Genomic DNA, 16,942 nt, shown 5'->3' on the forward strand with positions numbered 1-16,942 from the left:
GTTTCTTTAGTTTTTGTGGCGGAACTCTGCATGTATTGGAATGGGTTTTTGAGAGTTCCGAGCTGGCTCAAATCTTCAACTTCCACCGTCCATCAGCCCAGTAAACCGGGCTCGATTGTACCAGCGTACTTTCCCCCTGGACATTCATTCTCCTATATGCTCAAAATGGGCTTGTATTTCCCTAGCGAAGATTATACCTAGTGAATCCATTCCTCATAAACTGAACTCCAGACCATAGCAAATAAGTATTCATTAGCGCATCAAGCTCCCGATCCTCCGATGCCCCTTCGCATTGTTACACCCCGCAGATCGTCGCAGATCCTTACGTCGTGCCCAGGTGGGTCCAGATCGCCATGCCCCTGCCCACGCTACCGTGCCACAACCTACGTCATATGGTGGCGTTCTACGCAGCTCGCATCCTATCCCTTACGAAACAGGATCTCCGGGAATTCGTGATGCAACATCATCTCATCCATCAGCTATCGAACAATAATAGTCAAAGAATAATCGAGCCTCCTCACCGTCCGGTTCGGTTCGATTACAATTGCTTGATTGATTGATTGAGAAAAGAAAGCATGGCTTCGTTTGTACAGAACATCCTATGGAACTCGGTCGAAGGCTTCGTGGAGGCAGGGAAGAGAACCGCGGGCGGATATGCAGGCGATGCTTTGATCAAGGCGGGCGATTTGGTTGAGAATTCAGGGCGGAATATCGGAGATGGTGCGTCTTTCCCCCTTGCCTCCCAAAGTCTCTTCTCTTTCGAAACCGCGCTCGACGAAAGCAAATCAAATCACTAACAGCGACGATATAGGCCTCGAACGCCGCGCCTCAAACTACAGCACCGCCATCTCAGGCCAAACCTACCAACCCTCAGCGAAAGCACTCCCTTCCACCGCGCGCAAACCATCAGCAGTCAAGCGCTCGAACTCGAGTCCAGCGAGCACGAAGGCCGTAGGACCGAGCAGCAGAACGCCGCTTGGCGCGAACAAGTACCCCGGCGGGAAACAAGTCGGAAGCGCCGCGAAGAAGCAGATCACATCGGGAGCCACGGGCGCGAAGAGCGCAGTAGGCGGCGGTGCGAAATCCGCAGCAGCAACAGCAAAGAGCAGCCTGCCAAAAGCATACCCCAACAACGTACCGTACGGCACCAAAATCACTCCTACTTCATCCAGCTCCAGTTCCTACAAACCATTATACGGCGGCGGGGGCAACTCAGGCCCCTCTGCGCCTGAGAAGAAAACGGCTGTTAAGCCAGGCCAGCCGAAGCCGTTTAATGCTGGCGGGCAGAAAGACGAGAAGAAACAGACGACGTATCCGGGGACGAATACGCTGCCGGGGCAGGGAGGGAAGGCGCCGGTCACGGCGAAGAAGTATAAGCCGATGGAGAGGATGGCGCCTCCGGCGGAGAGGGGGAAGATGCAGCATATTGCTGTCTGAGCGGGGCGGAGTGGAAAACGGGGGTGAGGTGAGGTAGTTGGGAGAAGTTGGGAGTGCTGGATGCATGGCGTTTTAGGGAGGCGGGTTCGCATAATCGGTCCGTATGCACAGTACATTAAAAGTATGAGATGCTGAAAGTTCATGGGGTTTCGGAGATATGTGCAGCATTATCCATCTGCTTAGGGCGCAATAGAACAATTCTTCGCAATGAGAAAGAGTAGCACTCAGCTCAGCGCTGCAATATTGCTCGAAAAGCATCCGAGTTACCATTTCCTTCTACCCCCTGCTTTTCATCATGCCCGATTTCCAGCCTAGCTGGTGGGATATCTTTGTCGCGATATCTCCGAACCGGGCTACAACGTCATCACCTCCTGGTCTCCAAAACTACCCCGCATATTGCATCCCCGACTAACCTCCAACAAGCAGGTCGACCCGCTAATCCGCACGCCTCGTGCAGCCGGGTGTTGAGCACGGGTCCAAGCTTTTGCCAATCAGGGTGCGGCGTCCTTGGGAAGCTTAAATGTGTGCGCGTCGCCCCCATGCCGTTTTGTAGTTTCAACTGCTTTTGCTTACGCTGCTACGTCTGGGTTTCTCTTGATGGTAACCGCGTGCGGGAAATGAAAATGAGGTTCTTTTCTAGAAATAAAGAGCCGGCGCCAGCGGAGGAACAGCAAAGGAGAGAACAAAATCGCGAGAAAGAGATTGTGCCGGCGCAGATTGAGAATCGGGATGCGGAGGCGGCGGTTCCTGCGGTGGTCGCGGAGATTGATCCAGTGCTTGAGAAGAGGGTGAGGAGGAAGATGGACATGCGAATCGTCCCGTTGGTTTCGGCATTGTATTTGCTTTCTTTCCTCGATAGGTCGAATATTGGGTGAGTATTTCGTTAGATTATCTCGTGCGTGGAGTGCAGTTGAACTGACACCATGCAGCAACGCGCGCATCGCGGGAATGACAGAAGACCTTGATCTTACAGGCGATCGGTACGACTGGCTGCTCACGATCTTCTACATCTCGTACATCATCTTCGAGTTCCAGGCCATCATGTGGAAGATTGTGTCGCCGCATCGGTGGGCTGCTTTCGTCGTCTTCGGCTGGGGTCTCATTTCGACGGTGCAAGCTGGCATACACACCTGGGCCGCTGAGATGGCGCTGCGGTTCATGATGGGCTTGACGGAGGCTGGGTATGGACCCGGCATTCCATATTTGCTTTCGTTTTTCTACCTGCGGCACGAACTAGGCTTGAGAATTGGCGTGTTCCTGTCTGCGGCGCCGCTGGCGAATACTTTTGCGGGCGCACTGGCGTATGGGATTACGAGTGGCAGTCCCGGGATTGCGAAGTGGAGGGTTTTGTTCCTGGTGGAAGGACTGCCGACTATTGTCATGGCGGTGGTGGCGTGGTTCTTCTTGCCCGACAGCCCGGAGAAGGCGAGGTTTCTGAATGAGGAGGAGAAGGCCGTAGCGAAGTCCAGAGGTGTGAGGCAGGCGGGTGCGGCCACGAGAGTGGGGCATGCCAACTGGAAGGAGATGGGGCAGGGGTTGGCGGATCCGAAGGGTTGGATTCTCGGGGTGAGTGTTTCTGTCGTAGGCTTTGAAAGAGCGGCAGACGCTAACTTATAGTGATTAGTTGATGTACTTCTCCTGCAATGTCTCCTTCTCCTCGCTGCCCGTCTTCCTTCCGACGATCCTGAAGGAGATGGGTTTCTCGGCCATCAACGCGCAGGGACTGACGGCGCCTCCTTTCTTCTTGTCCTTCCTGATCACCATCATAACGCCCTATATCGCGGACCGAACGCAGCAGCGCGGTATCATGCTCGTCATTCTTACCATTATCGGTGGAATCGGATACGTGATCCTGGCCGCGGCCAAAGGCGTAGGAGCGAGATACTTCGGCGTTTTCATGGCAGCAGCGGGCATCTTCCCGGCTATTGCGAACATCCTTCCGTGGGTGCTGAACAACCAAGGCTCCGATACCCGACGCGGCGCTGGTATTATCATCCTGAATCTCATCGGACAATGCGGTCCGCTTCTGGGAACTCGTCTCTACCCCTCGCACGAAGGACCTTTTTACGTCAAAGGCCAGTCTGTCTGCGCTGCGTTCATGTTCTTTACGACAATTCTGGTGATTATTCTGCGGACGATCTTGGTATGGGAGAATAAGCGGCTGGACAAAAAGTACGGGACGATTGCACAGCAGAAGCAGGCAATGCAGGAGGCGCAAGTCGGAGGGGAAAGGAAGGCAGAGGTTGCGGTGGAGAACTATGGGCCGCTGTTCAGATATGCTGTGTAGATGATGAGACGGCCAAACAGAGAAGAGTAGTGTGAATAAGGAATTGAAAGTCGTCGCGCCCTCTTATAGGAGCGGAAGAATGGTTGACCCAAAGTCTGGCTTATGGTGAAACCGCCCACGGCGAATTTGCTAAGCCAAAAGAAAGTGGACAGTAGCACCCTATTCACCTCCGAGACATCAGACGGGTCATATCGGATGATGGAGGGTGTCAAGCTTCGGATGGTGTCGATCGCACTTGTGCCTGGCGGACGCCGAAATAGGCTACAGGGCACGTGCCGCACTTCTCGTCTTCTCTCGCACCCCAAGGGCCCCAGACTGCGGCATCCCATAGAGAAGGTAAAGAGCTGGATCGTAGGGTGCCAACGTGCAATTTCGAGAAGTTTTGGAGATATCTGAAGGAGTCGACGGCTTGGCGATGATGAAGCGTTCATCCGCGGCAGTGGAAAGGCTAGCCCTTTACGGATGGAGACGCACTGGCCATTCACGTCACTGACGCAGTGCTGCAGAGCCCTCCACTCCCAACATCGGCTTTCTATTTCTTCACACCACCCAATCCCCCCGTCTGCCCACAACTGCGTCGCCGAGCGGACCCCTCGCTGACACCCTCGTATCCGACTCCCCGCCCAGCGTTTAACCTCGAGCAAGGCCCACAATGGCGGCCAATACTCGACGAGTCGGCGGGGAACCGTCCAACGCCCAGAATCCAGGCTCTGCCTCATACGCATCAATTGCTGCTTCGAACACGCAGAACACAGCGCAAGATCCCTCGGGGGGCTCTCCTTCTCCGGCGAAGAAGCGCAAGCATCGTGGCGGCAAGAAGCGACGAAATCGGCGGCAGTCGTTCGCCGCGACCGCAGAGACAATGGACGCGGGAGACATTCCGGACACGCCGCGTCCCAGCTTGGTCGACGTCGGCCAGTCGTCGTCGCGGGGGAGCTCCAGCTTCTACCGCCTGCACTCGAATCGCAGCGGTGACAGCCTGGACAGCGAGGCGCTGTTGGACCATCGCGACCAGCCGCCCACGCTACAGACGCGCCGCCAGAGCGTCCAGATGTCGTCTATACTCGGCGCACGCCCAAGCCAGCCCTTCGCCAACTCTCCCCAGCGCCGTGCCGCCCAGTACCCCTTCGGCCGCTCGAACTTGTCCCAGCAGCAGCGGGCGCAGGATAGCGAGCCCGAGGACGACGATGCCGACGACCAGACGCCTCTGATGAGCTCCTCTCAGCGAGATATCAGGACTGGCACAAGTTATGGCGGCGCCAGCGGGCACTCGGGCGGGGGCCGGCTGCGCAGGGGCAGCAGGTCGTCCGCGTCGAGCGGGAAGCGGGCACCGCAGCTCGCGGCCGCCATGCAACACCACTCGCAGACCAACCTCGGCGACTACAGCGTGAACAACCCGCCCTCTGTACCGGCCAGTCCGGTCCTGGGGCCCGATACCGCATACGACGATGTCATGCTTCCTCCCGACCTAGATAATGGGGGTTCGTCGACTAGCAGAAACAGGTCCCGCGATATGCTCATCGACATAGACGAGGAACCCACCCCCCAGCCGGGCTTCGAGTCGACACCCACTTCACCTCCGGGCGGCGAGTTCCGCCGTCGCATGACCCTGCAAGCCGCCGAAGATGTGTGCTTTCCACAGGACATGTCGGAAATTGGCCATGAAGACTACATGCATCGCCCAGAAAGCGGCGATGTACGAGGTCGCCGCCGACGCCGTCGCTGGCCCGATCTGGGTGTGCTGGAAGACTGGTCTCATGAAGAAAAGGAACAGCGGACCATGGAAGGCATGCGCATGCGCAAAGTCAGCGAGCCGCTCATGGTGGAGGGCCGGCTGCGCCCGCAGAAACGCGCGTGGCACAGGGACGCAGACGACGCCCCTTACCGCTTCACCTATTTTAACGAGGAGTTTGAGAATACCATTCACAGCCAGACTATCAGTGAGCTTGTCCAGCCGGGTCAGACGTTCAGGACCCTCTTCATCCCCGATCCTCCTGTCGTTGAAGATACCTCGGACTCAGAGACGGACGAGGACGACGACATCACTCCGATGACCAGAGAAACCACACTGGACCGTGCGACCGCCAACGGACATTCTCGAACAAGCACCCAGACCACTAACAAATTGGATCCCAAGCAGTCATCTTCCGGTGAGCAGACGCGCTCAAACACCCCAGGCCACACTCCCACACCAAAGCCGGACCAGGAGAAGCCAAAGCGATACGGCCCGCGGCCAGCATTCTGGCTAGACGTCATGTCGCCTACCGATGCCGAGATGAGAGTCATTTCGAAAGCGTTCGGGATCCATCCCTTGACGGCTGAGGACATTCTGATGCAGGAGCAGCGTGAGAAAGTCGAGCTCTTCAAGCATTACTACTTTATCAATTATCGCACCTTTGAACAAGACGAGAACAGCGAAGACTATCTCGAACCCGTCAATCTGTACGTGGTAGTCTTCCGCGAGGGCGTCATTAGCTTCCACTTCTCCATGACCCCGCATCCTGCCAATGTCCGCCGCCGTATCCGCCAATTGAAGGACTACCTCATCCTCTCACCGGACTGGATCTCCTACGGCATCATCGACGACATTACGGACGCCTACGCGCCCCTCATCCAGCGCATCGAAGAAGAAGTCGACGACATTGACGAGGCCATCCTGCGTTCGTATTCGATGGAGGAAGAGCAGGAGGCCGAGAAGCGCGAATCGTCCTCCTACAACAACCCACATTATGAAAAGGAGCCGGATGGCACACGTGTGACTCGGGAAGGCGGACGGGACATGCTGCGACGAGTCGGCGAGTGCAGAAAGAAGGTCATGAGCTTGTATCGCTTGTTGAGCACCAAAGCGGATGTCATCAAGGGCTTTGCGAAACGCTGCAACGAGCAGTGGGAGGTTGCCCCACGCAGTGAGATCGGGTTATACTTGGGAGATATCCAAGATCACATTGTCACCATGACTGGGAATTTGACTCACTACGAAAAGTAAGCCATTATATTCATGACCGGTGAAGACGGTTCGCTAACGGCTTTGGTAGCCTACTGTCTCGCTCGCATAGCAACTACCTCGCCCATATTAACATCCGTATGAATGAGCGCCAAGAGAAGACTTCCGATATCCTGGGCAAGCTTACTGTTCTCGGTACCATCGTCCTGCCAATGAACGTTATCACGGGTATCTGGGGAATGAACTGTGAGTGCCATATATTCGCTAACCTCTACCCGTTGCAATGACTAACCTTGTTCAGGTCTTGTGCCAGGCCAAGACATCGAGAACTTGAACTGGTTCTGGTGCATCACCTCTGGATTGGTGATGTTCGGTCTGCTCTGTTTCCTCATTGCTAAGAGGGTGTACGGCATTATGTGAATGGATTAGAAGTGCGGGAAAAAGTTTGTAGCAGAGTTGAGTACATTGGCATACGCAGCCGGAGTTCTGGGCTTGATTTCGCATCGCCGGCTTTGACGCCACTTGCATTAGATTGATCTGCGTTTACATGCATCTCGTGCGCTGTAGAGTACTATACATGTCTCCTTGCTTACCGCATTGCTCATATCGCAGAAGATCCATGTCTCCGTCGCGGTTGTTTGTTCGATTAGAAATGTACACTACTGTAGAATGAGGGGTTTTGTTCCTAAACGAATTCCGCCACGTGTCTGCCTGGCGAGTCCATGAACTACATTGCACCAGCGAGAGCAGTTCATTCGTATTCTCTTCGACGCTTCTTCGTCTACCTTATATAACTTCGTATACCATGACTTCCTTATATTCCAGTAACGGGGCCACGAAACGCACGAGAATAGAGGCTTGGGCTTGAGTTTGGAGCGCATGAACAAACGTGCCGCCCTCCCACCGAGGATGGAGGCGTGAGCTTTGTGGAGGGGGGGAGGTGTTGGAAGCGCTGTTGCTGATACATCGACATTTGCGGAGAGTGGTGCCACTGTTGGAGTTGAGGATCTGAGGGGTCGATGAGATACTGGTAGGCAGTTGTCGTTTGTTGGGAGATTTGAGTCTCGCTTTACGGAAGAGTAGAGTGACCTTACGCCTCATTATTTTTTCCCGCCAGGACAGTTTGGGACGCTCTGTCGGTGATTGCTTTTGTCCTGCACGAGGCTTTTAAGCACGTCCCACAGGGAAAGAAAGAGTCAGGCAATCTGTTCTACCTTTTAGGGCTTCGGATGCATATATGTCCACTAAGCTCTTGCTTTAAGAAATAGATGCTCGTTAGTTCACGTACGAAACGTTGATTCTTCGCGATATGCAGCTAAGGGCATCGCGGAATATTACTGCTTTTCTATTCCCGTTCAGATTCCGCGCGCGAGGGGACCGACTTCACTCTCATACCAACATCCTCAAAGAGAGCACTCGCCGCAGCGGAGATACGGCGAGCGTGTCTGCTGGCCTCGCGCCTCCACAACTCAGATCCCCTTCTCATGCCTATCGTACAAGCATGTTGTTGCTCGAAGCCACATAGCTTCCAGAAGACCCCAAAGGATCCACAAAGGGAACACCTTCGCCTCACACACATTCCTTCAACGCAAATTCCACTTTCCCCAAATGGCGCTTGCGACTATTTCGAGGCTAGGGCCTGGGGTCACCTTCTTCCCCCACAACCCAAGCGATCAATCCCTCATCGCGCCCGAATCCGCACCGGAAACCCATCCACCGGATGCGCACTCCCCAACTGAATCTGATACGCCCTCTCGCCATCCACCCTCTTCACGCCGCTCGGCCTGTTCACCCGATCCCACTCCTCATACGCCTCCTGCAGCTCGAAATCCCTCGCCGTCAACGCCAACACGATCTTGAGCTCCGTCAGCGCCAGCTCCGTCCCAATGCACGCGCGCGGCCCGAACTCAAACGGGCGCCACGCGTTCTTCAGCGGGCGCAGCGCGTCGTCGTCGCCGAGGAAGCGCTCGGGCAGGAACTCGGAGACGCGTGGCCACCACAGTGGGTTGTGGTGCAGCCCGTGGTGGACGGCCCAGACGAGGCAGTGTGCGGTGGGGAAGCGGTGGCCCGCGGCGTCGGTGAGAGTGTAGTCTGGCTGGCCGCCTCGCGGGGAGGAGACGACGGGGAAGACGCGCAGGGTTTCTTTGATGACGGCGAGGGTGTAGGGGAGGCGGTTGAGGAGGGCGGGGTTGGAGGTGAGGGCTTCGGCGGCTTTGGTTTTGTCCGGGCCGAGGACGGCGTCGTGCTCTGCGCGGAGTTTGGCCATTGCTTGCGGGTTGCGCGAGAGGAGCAGCCAGGCGTAGCAGATGGTCGTTGAGGTTGTGTCGTGGCCCGCGAAGATGAAGACTTTCATCTGGCTAAGGGCGTATTTGCGGAACTCGGGATTGAGCTGGCCTTTATCGGCGCTTGTTGAAGACTTCTCAGACTTGTATCCGCTCAGTGCGAGATCGATGATGGTCTTGCTCTTGGCTGTGTCGCCGTGCGTCGTGTTGTACCGCTCATCGAGCTCGCGGTTGATATACTTATCCATGATCCTGCGGTTGTTCCACATATGGAAGTACCGCATCGGATTCAGTAGCGTCGAAAGACCCATTTCCAGCCCAAAGGCCGCCCACTTCCGCTGCGCCAGCAAAGCCGATATCCACGGATTCGGCTCGCGCTGCGTATTAAGCTTCGCATCCCTATTGCGCAAAAAGTCAGCCCAGCCACACAGAACCCTCTCCCCACCACACAATCAAACAGCTCAGATATAAAAAAAAAAAGAACCACCTACAAAGCCACCCTCCCAATAACATCAACCGCCAACCCCAACGCCAGATCCTCAAACCCAAACATCCGGCCCGCCTCAGCCCTCCTCCTCAACTCCCCCCTAAAAACCTCCACCTCCTCCACCATAACCGGCACCAAGCTCAACACATGCCCCGCGCTGAACCCAGGGTTAAACAGCTTCCGCCAGAAGCGCCACGTCTCGCCGTCCAAACAGTTCAAGTCGTACCCGCCCGTAATCGGATACATGAACTTCTTCACCCCCGGGTGTTTCGGCAGCAAGCTGTCGGGCGCGCAGAACGAGCCAATAACCTCCGGGTCCGTCACAATGAGCATGGGGTCCGAGAACGGCCACAGGTCGAGGTAGAAGGTCGGTCCCAGGTCCGGGAACCGCTGCCGGATCTGGTCCGCGAGGTAGTGGCCGTGCGCGTCGCTGGGCAGGCTGCTGGTTATCGACGCCGCGAGGCCCAGGTGGCCCAGGAAAATGTTGTGAGGCGGCATCGGCTGCGGGTTTGCTAGTCAGTCGCTGCTTCGCTGCTCATCTGGCTTTTTCTCGCGGCTTGCTGCTGCTTTCGTCGACGGGTGGGGGCGGGCTGGCGTACCAAGCCTTGCTTCTGCAGGCGCCTCATGTATTGCCGAGCGCGCCATGCTTTGGTCACGAAGCTGGAAAGTAGGATGGCGACTAGTGCCGCGAGAATTGTGGAGGTGGTGAGGTGGAGGTTAGAGGAGGACGACGGCCCGGTGGGGGAGGCCATGACGTATGCGGCATTGACAGCGAGGTGCAGCGGAGAGGGTTGCCCGAGTTGTTCGTCGTCGCTTGAGTGTTGTTGACGTGGGCTGAGTGAGATCTTTAAACACGGCTTGCAAGGCGGAATGGTGAGACGTTCGCTAGAGGGGTTTGGGGCCAGCCTTGTTTGAGCGTTACGCTGTCTATTTACAGCTGCTGGTCAGGGGCGGAGTGCATGTTAGTGCCAGGATGTGCGCACTCAGGATGTGGTTTACGCATATCCCTGCAACATTGCACAGCAGCTGGCCGGCCCCAATCATTTGGCTGTCGGAAACTCTAAGTGGACGTATCGACGAAGAAGATGGTGTGCTGAAATCTTGGGAATCTATCTGTGCAACTACTAAAATGTGACATAGAAAAGTACACTAGATGTACTTGGGGTATCCTTCAAATGCAACGAAAACCAACAGCAAGGAAAGCTAACAAGCGGCCTGACCGCACGAAGAAAAGAAACCCTCTTGTGCAGGAGACATAGGAAACCTTTCCCCCCCTCCTACAAGTACGCCGAGCAGTTCATACCTTAAACCGCAGCGATCCAACCCTAGGATCCCGCCTCCGCTCAAACCGCACCCTCACATCCTCCTTCGGCGGCAGCACTGTAGTCGTCATCGTGCTCTCCAACACCCGAGGGCAGACCCACTCCCCCCTCTCCGGCACAACATCAAAACCCAAAACCACCAGCGCCGTGATGCTCAATATCTGCATCGTGGCAAAATGGCGTCCAGGACAGAGCGTCGAGCCCCCACCAAAAGGACGAAAAGCAGCCTGGGATTTCGCCGCCATGCCTTCCTTCAGGAGATTTCCTGGGAGGAACCGCGATGCGTCGAAGGATTCGGTCCCCGGGCCGAAGTACGCGGGATCAGAGTGCAGACAGGCGCTTGGCATGTGCACGACGGCGTTCTTTTTGAGGAGGATGTCGGAGCCGATGGAGGTATCTTCGAGGACTATGCGGGTGGAGAGACTGGAGGCGTGGGCGCGGAGGACTTCTTTGAAAGTGGATTGGAAGAGGGGCGAATCGCTGACGACTTTTTCGATGTCGAGGATTTTTGCGGTGGAGTCTTCGATGTTGTCGGGTTGCAGGCATGCGATCAACTCTATTCGGAGCTTCTCGAGGAGATCGGGGTCGGAGAAGATGTGGTATATCATCCAGAACAGCGTTGGCGGCGTGTTCACCAGCAGTCCGATGCAGTGTACGACTTCGAATCCAGCTTGGTCCTCTTCGGATATGCCACGCTTCCTGTTCGCCTCATTGCAAGCTCGCACAAAGCCCGATGCCTTCTCACTTCCACCATTACGGAAGTAATTGGTAAAAGCCTGCCTAAGCGCCTTCTTCGCAAAGTGTCCCTTCCGCGCCGTCAAGCTAGGAAGGAAGTTCAGAAGCAGCAACGAGAGATCGGCATCATAGTTCCTGACGAACCGCTGTTAGCGTACTGTGCCAACACTCATGAATAATCGCCGAGCATGTTGGGCTTACCAAAAAGCGTCTTCGAGGCCCGTGTCTACGCGGAAAGGATTCTGCGGCCCGTACACTGCATCTGTGCTCGCGAGACAGACCGTATGCCGGACCCACTGGAAGAGGTCGCCCGCGGACGTATGCTCTAGCTCGCCCGATACGATGTCGAGAATCTTTCCAACCATTTCGGAGAGATTCGTCTGGGATCTGAAAGCGGAGTGCGTCAGGATGTGCGATTCGTTCATGAGGCTGCTGCGCGTCTTCTTTCCGTCTTTCATCTCGTTGCGCATCGTTTGGAGCATCGCGGGACTCGCACCACATAGCCTTTCCGCCGCAAGGAGGACAAACGGGTCGAAGGAGATTGTTGGATGGCGTTGGATTTTGGAAATCAGATTCGCGTCTGTGACTACGTATATTGTTTGCGTGAGGAGGCGCAACCCGAAGATGGGTAACCGCGTTCTATCGCTGCAGGAGCGCGTTAGTCAAACGTCCAAACCGCAAGAATCAGCTTAGTGTATACGGTACCTAATGCTCTTGTAGTACACCGCGCCATGTCGTGCAATGCCCAGCGCATGGGATACGAAAGGAATTTTCTCTGGAATGAAAGACGGCTGAGGCGCGCCTCCTCTTCTCGAAAGACGTCGATAAACCAAAAGTAGAATAGCAAGAACGACTGCGAAGCATGCAAACATCGCCATGTTGCACGGTTGGCGAAACGACCGGAGAGTACAATAGCACAAAGAAAAAAGTTCCACCACGAGAGCCAGCGCAGATCCAGCAGCACCGGCCGGCGTTGTCATACCTTTAGCCTCCCATCTCTCCACGAGACATGGCGTCACCCAGGGGCCATAGCTCTCCATCAGCCCCAGCCGCAAACTGGTCCGCCTCCCTCCAGCCGCCGGTGCAAATAAAACGGCAGAAATGAAACGCCTCGGATGAGGCGTTGATAGATGCGCCATCGCCAGTGGGCCCTAACTTCGTCGGTGTCCGACAAAGCTTCAAGCGAAATGTGGCTTGCCGTCACATAATGATATATAATTTTAGATAAACATGGCGCCGTCGTGGTGACCACCGTGGCGCTATACTAGTGCGGCGGGATGTTGCCTGCTTGGGTTAGCGCTGCGAGACGCAGCGACCCCCAAGGTCAGTGACACCCTAGGACGAGCTAGAATGGCTAATGGGCCATGCAATAGGTGTAATGGGTTACAGTGTCAGGCTTACTCACGATGCCAGGAAAGGATTGATATCTCGTTCTGAGTGCACTCGCAACCCAGTTTCGAGGGACTATTCGACCACTTGCGAGCTTCTTCACTTTCGTTTGTTTGCCTTTCAGAACAAGTCTCAAGATGGATGCGCCGATTGTTTACTGGCTTCTGTTTCGCGCTGCCTCTTCGCTCTTTGCATATTCTCTTATCGTCTTCCTTCTCCATCTGCGGAATCGTCAAGCCAAATCAACACCGCGTCCCAAGAAGCCAGTGGAAGCTCCCAACGGACTCCCAGTGCTAGGCCATGCGGTCGCATTCTCGAAAGACCAGGCAGGCTTCGCCATGGCCTTGAAGTACGTCCGCGACGAAGACTAGCGTAACAGGAACTAACAAGGCACAGGAAGCGTTTCAACGGGATCCCCCTACGTCTCCGGCTCATGGTCATGGACATCGTCTTCCTCACTGACCCTGACCATATCGGCTCTCTCTTCCGACGCTCCACGGAACTCACCAATGGGCCCTATCGAAAGTTCGTCAGCTCCACGTTCGGCGTGCCAAGGGACTTCCAGAAGTTCTTCGCGGCTGATAACTCCGGGCTGTCTCGCACTCCTCTCCCAGGTTCGAATGTCAAACCGGAACATCGTGTCGACTATCTCATGCACGCGTTCATCGTCCAGTTCATGACCGGAAAGAGCTTGAAGTTCCTCGCCTCTCGCTTCACGGAGAACATGGAGGAGAGACTCTGCAACTTGGACTGCTCCCACGAATTCGAAGGCCACGGGAGCCTGTACGACTTCGTGAAGAAGAACATGTTCCACTCCTCAGTCCGAGCCATGTTCGGGACCCATCTCTTCGAAGTAGACCCGCGCTTTTGCGAGCACTTCTGGGAGTTCGAAGAAGGCATGCCCGAGCTAGCAAAGGGGCTCCCTCGCTGGATGTACTCGAAGCAGTACAGAGCGCGAGACCGATGTATCCTGACTGTTCGGCAATGGCAGAAGAGCCTCGGGGCGCGCCGAAACGACGAGCCAGAAACCGCGGAAGAGCTAGCCAAACAGGAGTACGATGACTTCTTTGGCTCTGCGATCGTCAAGAAGCGGCACTCAGCTTTCAGCAAGATGGAACCGCACATGGGCCCGGACGCCCGGGCGTCGGAAGACCTGGCTCTCCTATGGGGGTGAGTTTCCCCCTTGCATTACTGCTGTCATGCAGCATCAGCGACGTGGCAATGCTGACATTTCCTCCTGCAGCGCGAATTCCAATGCCACGCACGCGGCCTTCTGGCTGATCTACTCCGTTCTACGCGACCCGGCGACCGAGGCACGCTTTCTGTCTGAGATAAGAGCCGCGGAGATTCCAGATCAAGCCGGTGATAGCTTCGTCCGGTACGACATCGACGCCCTCTGCACAAACCCTTTCCTTCAGTCTCTCTACGCCGAAACGCTCCGCCTGTACGTCGCAAACATTGTACTGCGCAGCCCGCGAAACACAGATCTCGCGGTTGGCGACTACAGCATCAAACGCGGCGAGATTATCGCGACCATGAGCTACCCCATGCACCAAGACGAAACAAGGTACAATACCGGGACGCCTGAGGAACCCCGGCCCCTCTCCGACTTTTGGGCCGAGCGTTTCCTGGTGCCAAACGATGCGCCGAATGAGGAGCAAGAGCCAGACCAGGCACGCCCGGCTGAGAAGTTCTCGCTTAAAGGCACCGAAGGGGCTTGGATTCCCTATGGTGGGGGCGCAAACATGTGTCCAGGGCGCTATTTTGCGAAGCAAGAGATGACATTAATGGCGGCGCTGCTCATAGGAAATTTCGAGGTCCAGCTCGTCGGCGACTCAGCAGAGATAGATTGGCGGTATTTCGGTTCGGGGGTGCTGGGTGTGGGCGGGAACAGCAAATTCCTCATTCGGAGACGGAGTGTGAAGGGTTCGGCGTAACGTTTGCATCTTCTTACTACCCCTTTTCTTTTGTCTCGCAGCCGTAGTTCGATATACCCAGCCGATGTTCCTTTTGCCATAGATGCTTCGATATAGAACGCGCAAGTTCCTCTCGCCGAGTCGATCTTATCCATTGCAGCGGTGTGATTTGAAATTCGGCCCGCGTCCTCGGCTTGGAGAAGATTATTGGATGACCGCAGACGTCAGCACGAAATGCCCTAAACCACCAGCCGCAGCTATTGCAGGACAATAGCTTACCTGCCTTCCAAGGAATCAAGTTTGAGGATCGCAGCGCCGTAACGGTGCGGTGAACCCGGACGCCAAAGAGGACCCGAGCCGTCGCCAAAGGGCCCGCAGTGCGCCTTGCGCGAGCCTTGTTTCGAGAAACGATCGCCGCGCCGGCTCGGGGAATATCAGTGTAATGTTAATTGTGGCTGCAGTGACAGGTGGGTACAACGTGCCCCGCCTTTCCAAAAATGCATCGCGCTCCAAAAGTGCACGCGCGACGTGTAGAGTGCAGGGCTGGGCCATAGCCACCTCAGCAGCAAGGAAGCGTAGGGTGCGGGACAGTACCCAAGTAAGCAGCAACCCTGTGCGAGCAGGGCTCTGGATTCAAGGCTGCTTATGGTCATAAGCATCAATTGTCCGGTCGAAGGATTCCCACGAGCGCTGTCTTTCCCACCGACTTTGCATTCTTTCTGTTCGGTCTCGAAGTCGTTGTGTGTGCTCATCAGCCTTCCTCCGTCATGGCTCTCTACGACAACGCAGGAAGGATCCCACGACGGGCTGCAGATGTGAGTTGGACCTTCAGCATCTTGTGGTAGCAGCTCGGTAATAACACATGTCCAGGGCTCCTTGGTGGCGCTCTTCGTTCTCGCGATTCTCTCAGCATCATGCCGCTTCTTGGTGCGATTGCACTACCAAAGGCGTCTCTTCTGGGACGATGCCATGCTGGCATTCGCGATTCTCCTCCTCATTACGTGTGTCGGCCTCTGGTTCAGCTATGTCGATGATATGTATCTGGCGGAGTCGGTCATGCTAGGCCAGTTCACTGCCGATATGGACATGACGACCATCATTCCGCGAGCAATTCGCCTGCACAAACTGAGCGACGTTTCCCTCGTTCTGACCTGGACATGCCTCAATTCCGTCAAGCTCAGCTTTGTGCTGTTCTTCGGCACCTTGACCACTCGAGCGAGTAGACTGAGGTGGTATTGGTGGGGTGTTCTTATCTTCACCATTGTCACCTGGGCCGGAGGTCTTCCTCTGGAAATTGTAGCTTGCCCGTATTTCGACGAGCGATCCCGTGAGTAGCTCCGCATGTGCTGAGATTTCCTGGCGCTGATTGCAAGTAGTCACTTGCGCCGCCGGAAGCAGTTACAATAAGACCATCGGAATTGCTGCGACCTTGGTTGCGCTCAACATCTGCTCGGACCTTCTCAGTAAGTCGTCGCAACAGCATGAAAGTAGTTGATGCGTTTGGCTAACTCTCATTCAGTCTTCAGCATCCCGTGCCTCATTTTGCACAGAATCACAGTTCCTCTTCGCACCAAGATCTACCTTGGCCTCTCTCTGTGCCTCTCGGTGATGACCATCAGCATCACCATTGTCCGAGTGTCGGGCCTGAAGGTCCCCGGTCTGCGAGCTGTGGATGTTGTCTGGCAAGTCTACTGGCAGTACGTCGAGGTCTGCATCGGCATCATGGTCGTCTCCGCGACCGCATTCAGGACCTTCTTCGTCCAGCGCGCCGCACGATCTTCAGCAAAGCGATCGACACCACGCGACTACGTCTTCTCGCAGCGTTTCCGCCAGAAGTTTATGCGCAGGTCCGGCGAGCCCAAGGAAGACTTCAACGGTCTTCCGTCGCACTTCCCTGGAGCAACGATGACCGGAATGAGGACTTATATTGATGAAAACGGCGAGCCGAAGAACGTCAGTACCCTAGCGAGCAGCGTTTCGCGGGAGAGCGAGGAGGAGCCTTTGCAGCCTCCTGAGATGGTTCACTCCAGGGTGTAGATGGAGTTCGCCCTGGAAGGCCGACGAACGACGCTCACAAAACTCTCGGACTGGCGCATATCGGCGTCTGCGGCACGGCTCGAATACCTTTCGTTATCATGGCATC

The 16,942-nt window shown here is 55.8% G+C and overlaps 8 protein-coding genes across 8 annotated transcripts; 6 read left to right on the plus strand and 2 right to left on the minus strand.

Moving 5' to 3' along the window:
• Positions 1-440: 440 nt before the first annotated feature.
• On the plus strand, positions 441-1,675 carry BU26DRAFT_611479 (uncharacterized protein). The gene is made up of 2 exons (XM_033836067.1): positions 441-720; positions 812-1,675. The coding sequence occupies exons 1-2, from the start codon at positions 576-578 to the stop codon at positions 1,435-1,437; spliced, it is 771 nt and encodes a 256-aa protein (XP_033675612.1). The 5' UTR covers positions 441-575; the 3' UTR covers positions 1,438-1,675.
• A 330-nt stretch (positions 1,676-2,005) lies between these two features.
• Positions 2,006-3,780, plus strand: BU26DRAFT_525841 (pantothenate transporter liz1). Its single transcript, XM_033830601.1, has 3 exons — positions 2,006-2,308; positions 2,367-3,003; positions 3,062-3,780. The coding sequence occupies exons 1-3, from the start codon at positions 2,061-2,063 to the stop codon at positions 3,722-3,724; spliced, it is 1,548 nt and encodes a 515-aa protein (XP_033675613.1). The 5' UTR covers positions 2,006-2,060; the 3' UTR covers positions 3,725-3,780.
• Positions 3,781-4,294: 514 nt separating this feature from the next.
• On the plus strand, positions 4,295-7,413 carry BU26DRAFT_470266 (cora-domain-containing protein). Its single transcript, XM_033825337.1, has 3 exons — positions 4,295-6,706; positions 6,760-6,914; positions 6,970-7,413. The coding sequence occupies exons 1-3, from the start codon at positions 4,377-4,379 to the stop codon at positions 7,086-7,088; spliced, it is 2,604 nt and encodes an 867-aa protein (XP_033675614.1). The 5' UTR covers positions 4,295-4,376; the 3' UTR covers positions 7,089-7,413.
• A 527-nt stretch (positions 7,414-7,940) lies between these two features.
• BU26DRAFT_203148 (uncharacterized protein) lies at positions 7,941-8,271 on the plus strand. Its single transcript, XM_033820564.1, has one exon. The coding sequence runs from the start codon at positions 7,978-7,980 to the stop codon at positions 8,191-8,193; it is 216 nt and encodes a 71-aa protein (XP_033675615.1). The 5' UTR covers positions 7,941-7,977; the 3' UTR covers positions 8,194-8,271.
• Positions 7,962-10,264, minus strand: BU26DRAFT_525843 (cytochrome P450 monooxygenase-like protein). The gene is made up of 3 exons (XM_033830602.1): positions 10,037-10,264; positions 9,442-9,938; positions 7,962-9,349 (listed from the first exon to the last, which is right to left on the minus strand). The coding sequence occupies exons 1-3, from the start codon at positions 10,187-10,189 to the stop codon at positions 8,350-8,352; spliced, it is 1,650 nt and encodes a 549-aa protein (XP_033675616.1). The 5' UTR covers positions 10,190-10,264; the 3' UTR covers positions 7,962-8,349.
• A 470-nt stretch (positions 10,265-10,734) lies between these two features.
• Positions 10,735-12,366, minus strand: BU26DRAFT_442182 (cytochrome P450; the record flags this gene model as incomplete). The annotated part of the gene is made up of 3 exons (XM_033824496.1): positions 10,735-11,629; positions 11,696-12,139; positions 12,200-12,366. 3 exons carry the CDS (start codon positions 12,364-12,366, stop codon positions 10,735-10,737), a joined length of 1,506 nt encoding a protein of 501 aa, XP_033675617.1.
• A 593-nt stretch (positions 12,367-12,959) lies between these two features.
• Positions 12,960-14,875, plus strand: BU26DRAFT_497565 (cytochrome P450). The gene is made up of 3 exons (XM_033826294.1): positions 12,960-13,232; positions 13,280-14,053; positions 14,127-14,875. Exons 1-3 carry the CDS (start codon positions 13,021-13,023, stop codon positions 14,818-14,820), a joined length of 1,680 nt encoding a protein of 559 aa, XP_033675618.1. The 5' UTR covers positions 12,960-13,020; the 3' UTR covers positions 14,821-14,875.
• Positions 14,876-15,566: 691 nt separating this feature from the next.
• On the plus strand, positions 15,567-16,836 carry BU26DRAFT_572557 (uncharacterized protein; the record flags this gene model as incomplete). The annotated part of the gene is made up of 4 exons (XM_033834248.1): positions 15,567-15,614; positions 15,670-16,126; positions 16,176-16,262; positions 16,319-16,836. The coding sequence occupies 4 exons, from the start codon at positions 15,567-15,569 to the stop codon at positions 16,834-16,836; spliced, it is 1,110 nt and encodes a 369-aa protein (XP_033675619.1).
• Positions 16,837-16,942: the final 106 nt, after the last annotated feature.

The sequence above is a fragment of the Trematosphaeria pertusa genome (assembly GCF_010094035.1).
Source record: "Trematosphaeria pertusa strain CBS 122368 unplaced genomic scaffold BU26scaffold_28, whole genome shotgun sequence".
NCBI lineage: Eukaryota > Fungi > Ascomycota > Dothideomycetes > Pleosporales > Trematosphaeriaceae > Trematosphaeria > Trematosphaeria pertusa.

Bases quoted from the DNA above. Each gene is read 5' to 3' on its own strand.
- BU26DRAFT_203148 (XM_033820564.1), top strand. From the start codon at position 7,978: ATGCAGCTAAGGGCATCGCGGAATATTACTGCTTTTCTATTCCCGTTC.
- BU26DRAFT_611479 (XM_033836067.1), top strand. From the start codon at position 576: ATGGCTTCGTTTGTACAGAACATCCTATGGAACTCGGTCGAAGGCTTC. The intron at 721-811 runs GTGCGTCTTTCC...GCGACGATATAG, and splicing joins AGGGCGGAATATCGGAGATG to GCCTCGAACGCCGCGCCTCA.
- BU26DRAFT_497565 (XM_033826294.1), top strand. From the start codon at position 13,021: ATGGATGCGCCGATTGTTTACTGGCTTCTGTTTCGCGCTGCCTCTTCG. The intron at 13,233-13,279 runs GTACGTCCGCGA...AACAAGGCACAG, and splicing joins GGCTTCGCCATGGCCTTGAA to GAAGCGTTTCAACGGGATCC. The intron at 14,054-14,126 runs GTGAGTTTCCCC...TTCCTCCTGCAG, and splicing joins GACCTGGCTCTCCTATGGGG to CGCGAATTCCAATGCCACGC.
- BU26DRAFT_525841 (XM_033830601.1), top strand. From the start codon at position 2,061: ATGAGGTTCTTTTCTAGAAATAAAGAGCCGGCGCCAGCGGAGGAACAG. The intron at 2,309-2,366 runs GTGAGTATTTCG...GACACCATGCAG, and splicing joins CTCGATAGGTCGAATATTGG to CAACGCGCGCATCGCGGGAA. The intron at 3,004-3,061 runs GTGAGTGTTTCT...TATAGTGATTAG, and splicing joins CGAAGGGTTGGATTCTCGGG to TTGATGTACTTCTCCTGCAA.
- BU26DRAFT_470266 (XM_033825337.1), top strand. From the start codon at position 4,377: ATGGCGGCCAATACTCGACGAGTCGGCGGGGAACCGTCCAACGCCCAG. The intron at 6,707-6,759 runs GTAAGCCATTAT...CGGCTTTGGTAG, and splicing joins AATTTGACTCACTACGAAAA to CCTACTGTCTCGCTCGCATA. The intron at 6,915-6,969 runs GTGAGTGCCATA...AACCTTGTTCAG, and splicing joins GGGTATCTGGGGAATGAACT to GTCTTGTGCCAGGCCAAGAC.
- BU26DRAFT_525843 (XM_033830602.1), bottom strand. From the start codon at position 10,189: ATGGCCTCCCCCACCGGGCCGTCGTCCTCCTCTAACCTCCACCTCACC. The intron at 9,939-10,036 runs GTACGCCAGCCC...GCAAACCCGCAG, and splicing joins GCCTGCAGAAGCAAGGCTTG to CCGATGCCGCCTCACAACAT. The intron at 9,350-9,441 runs GTAGGTGGTTCT...TTTGCGCAATAG, and splicing joins GTTATTGGGAGGGTGGCTTT to GGATGCGAAGCTTAATACGC.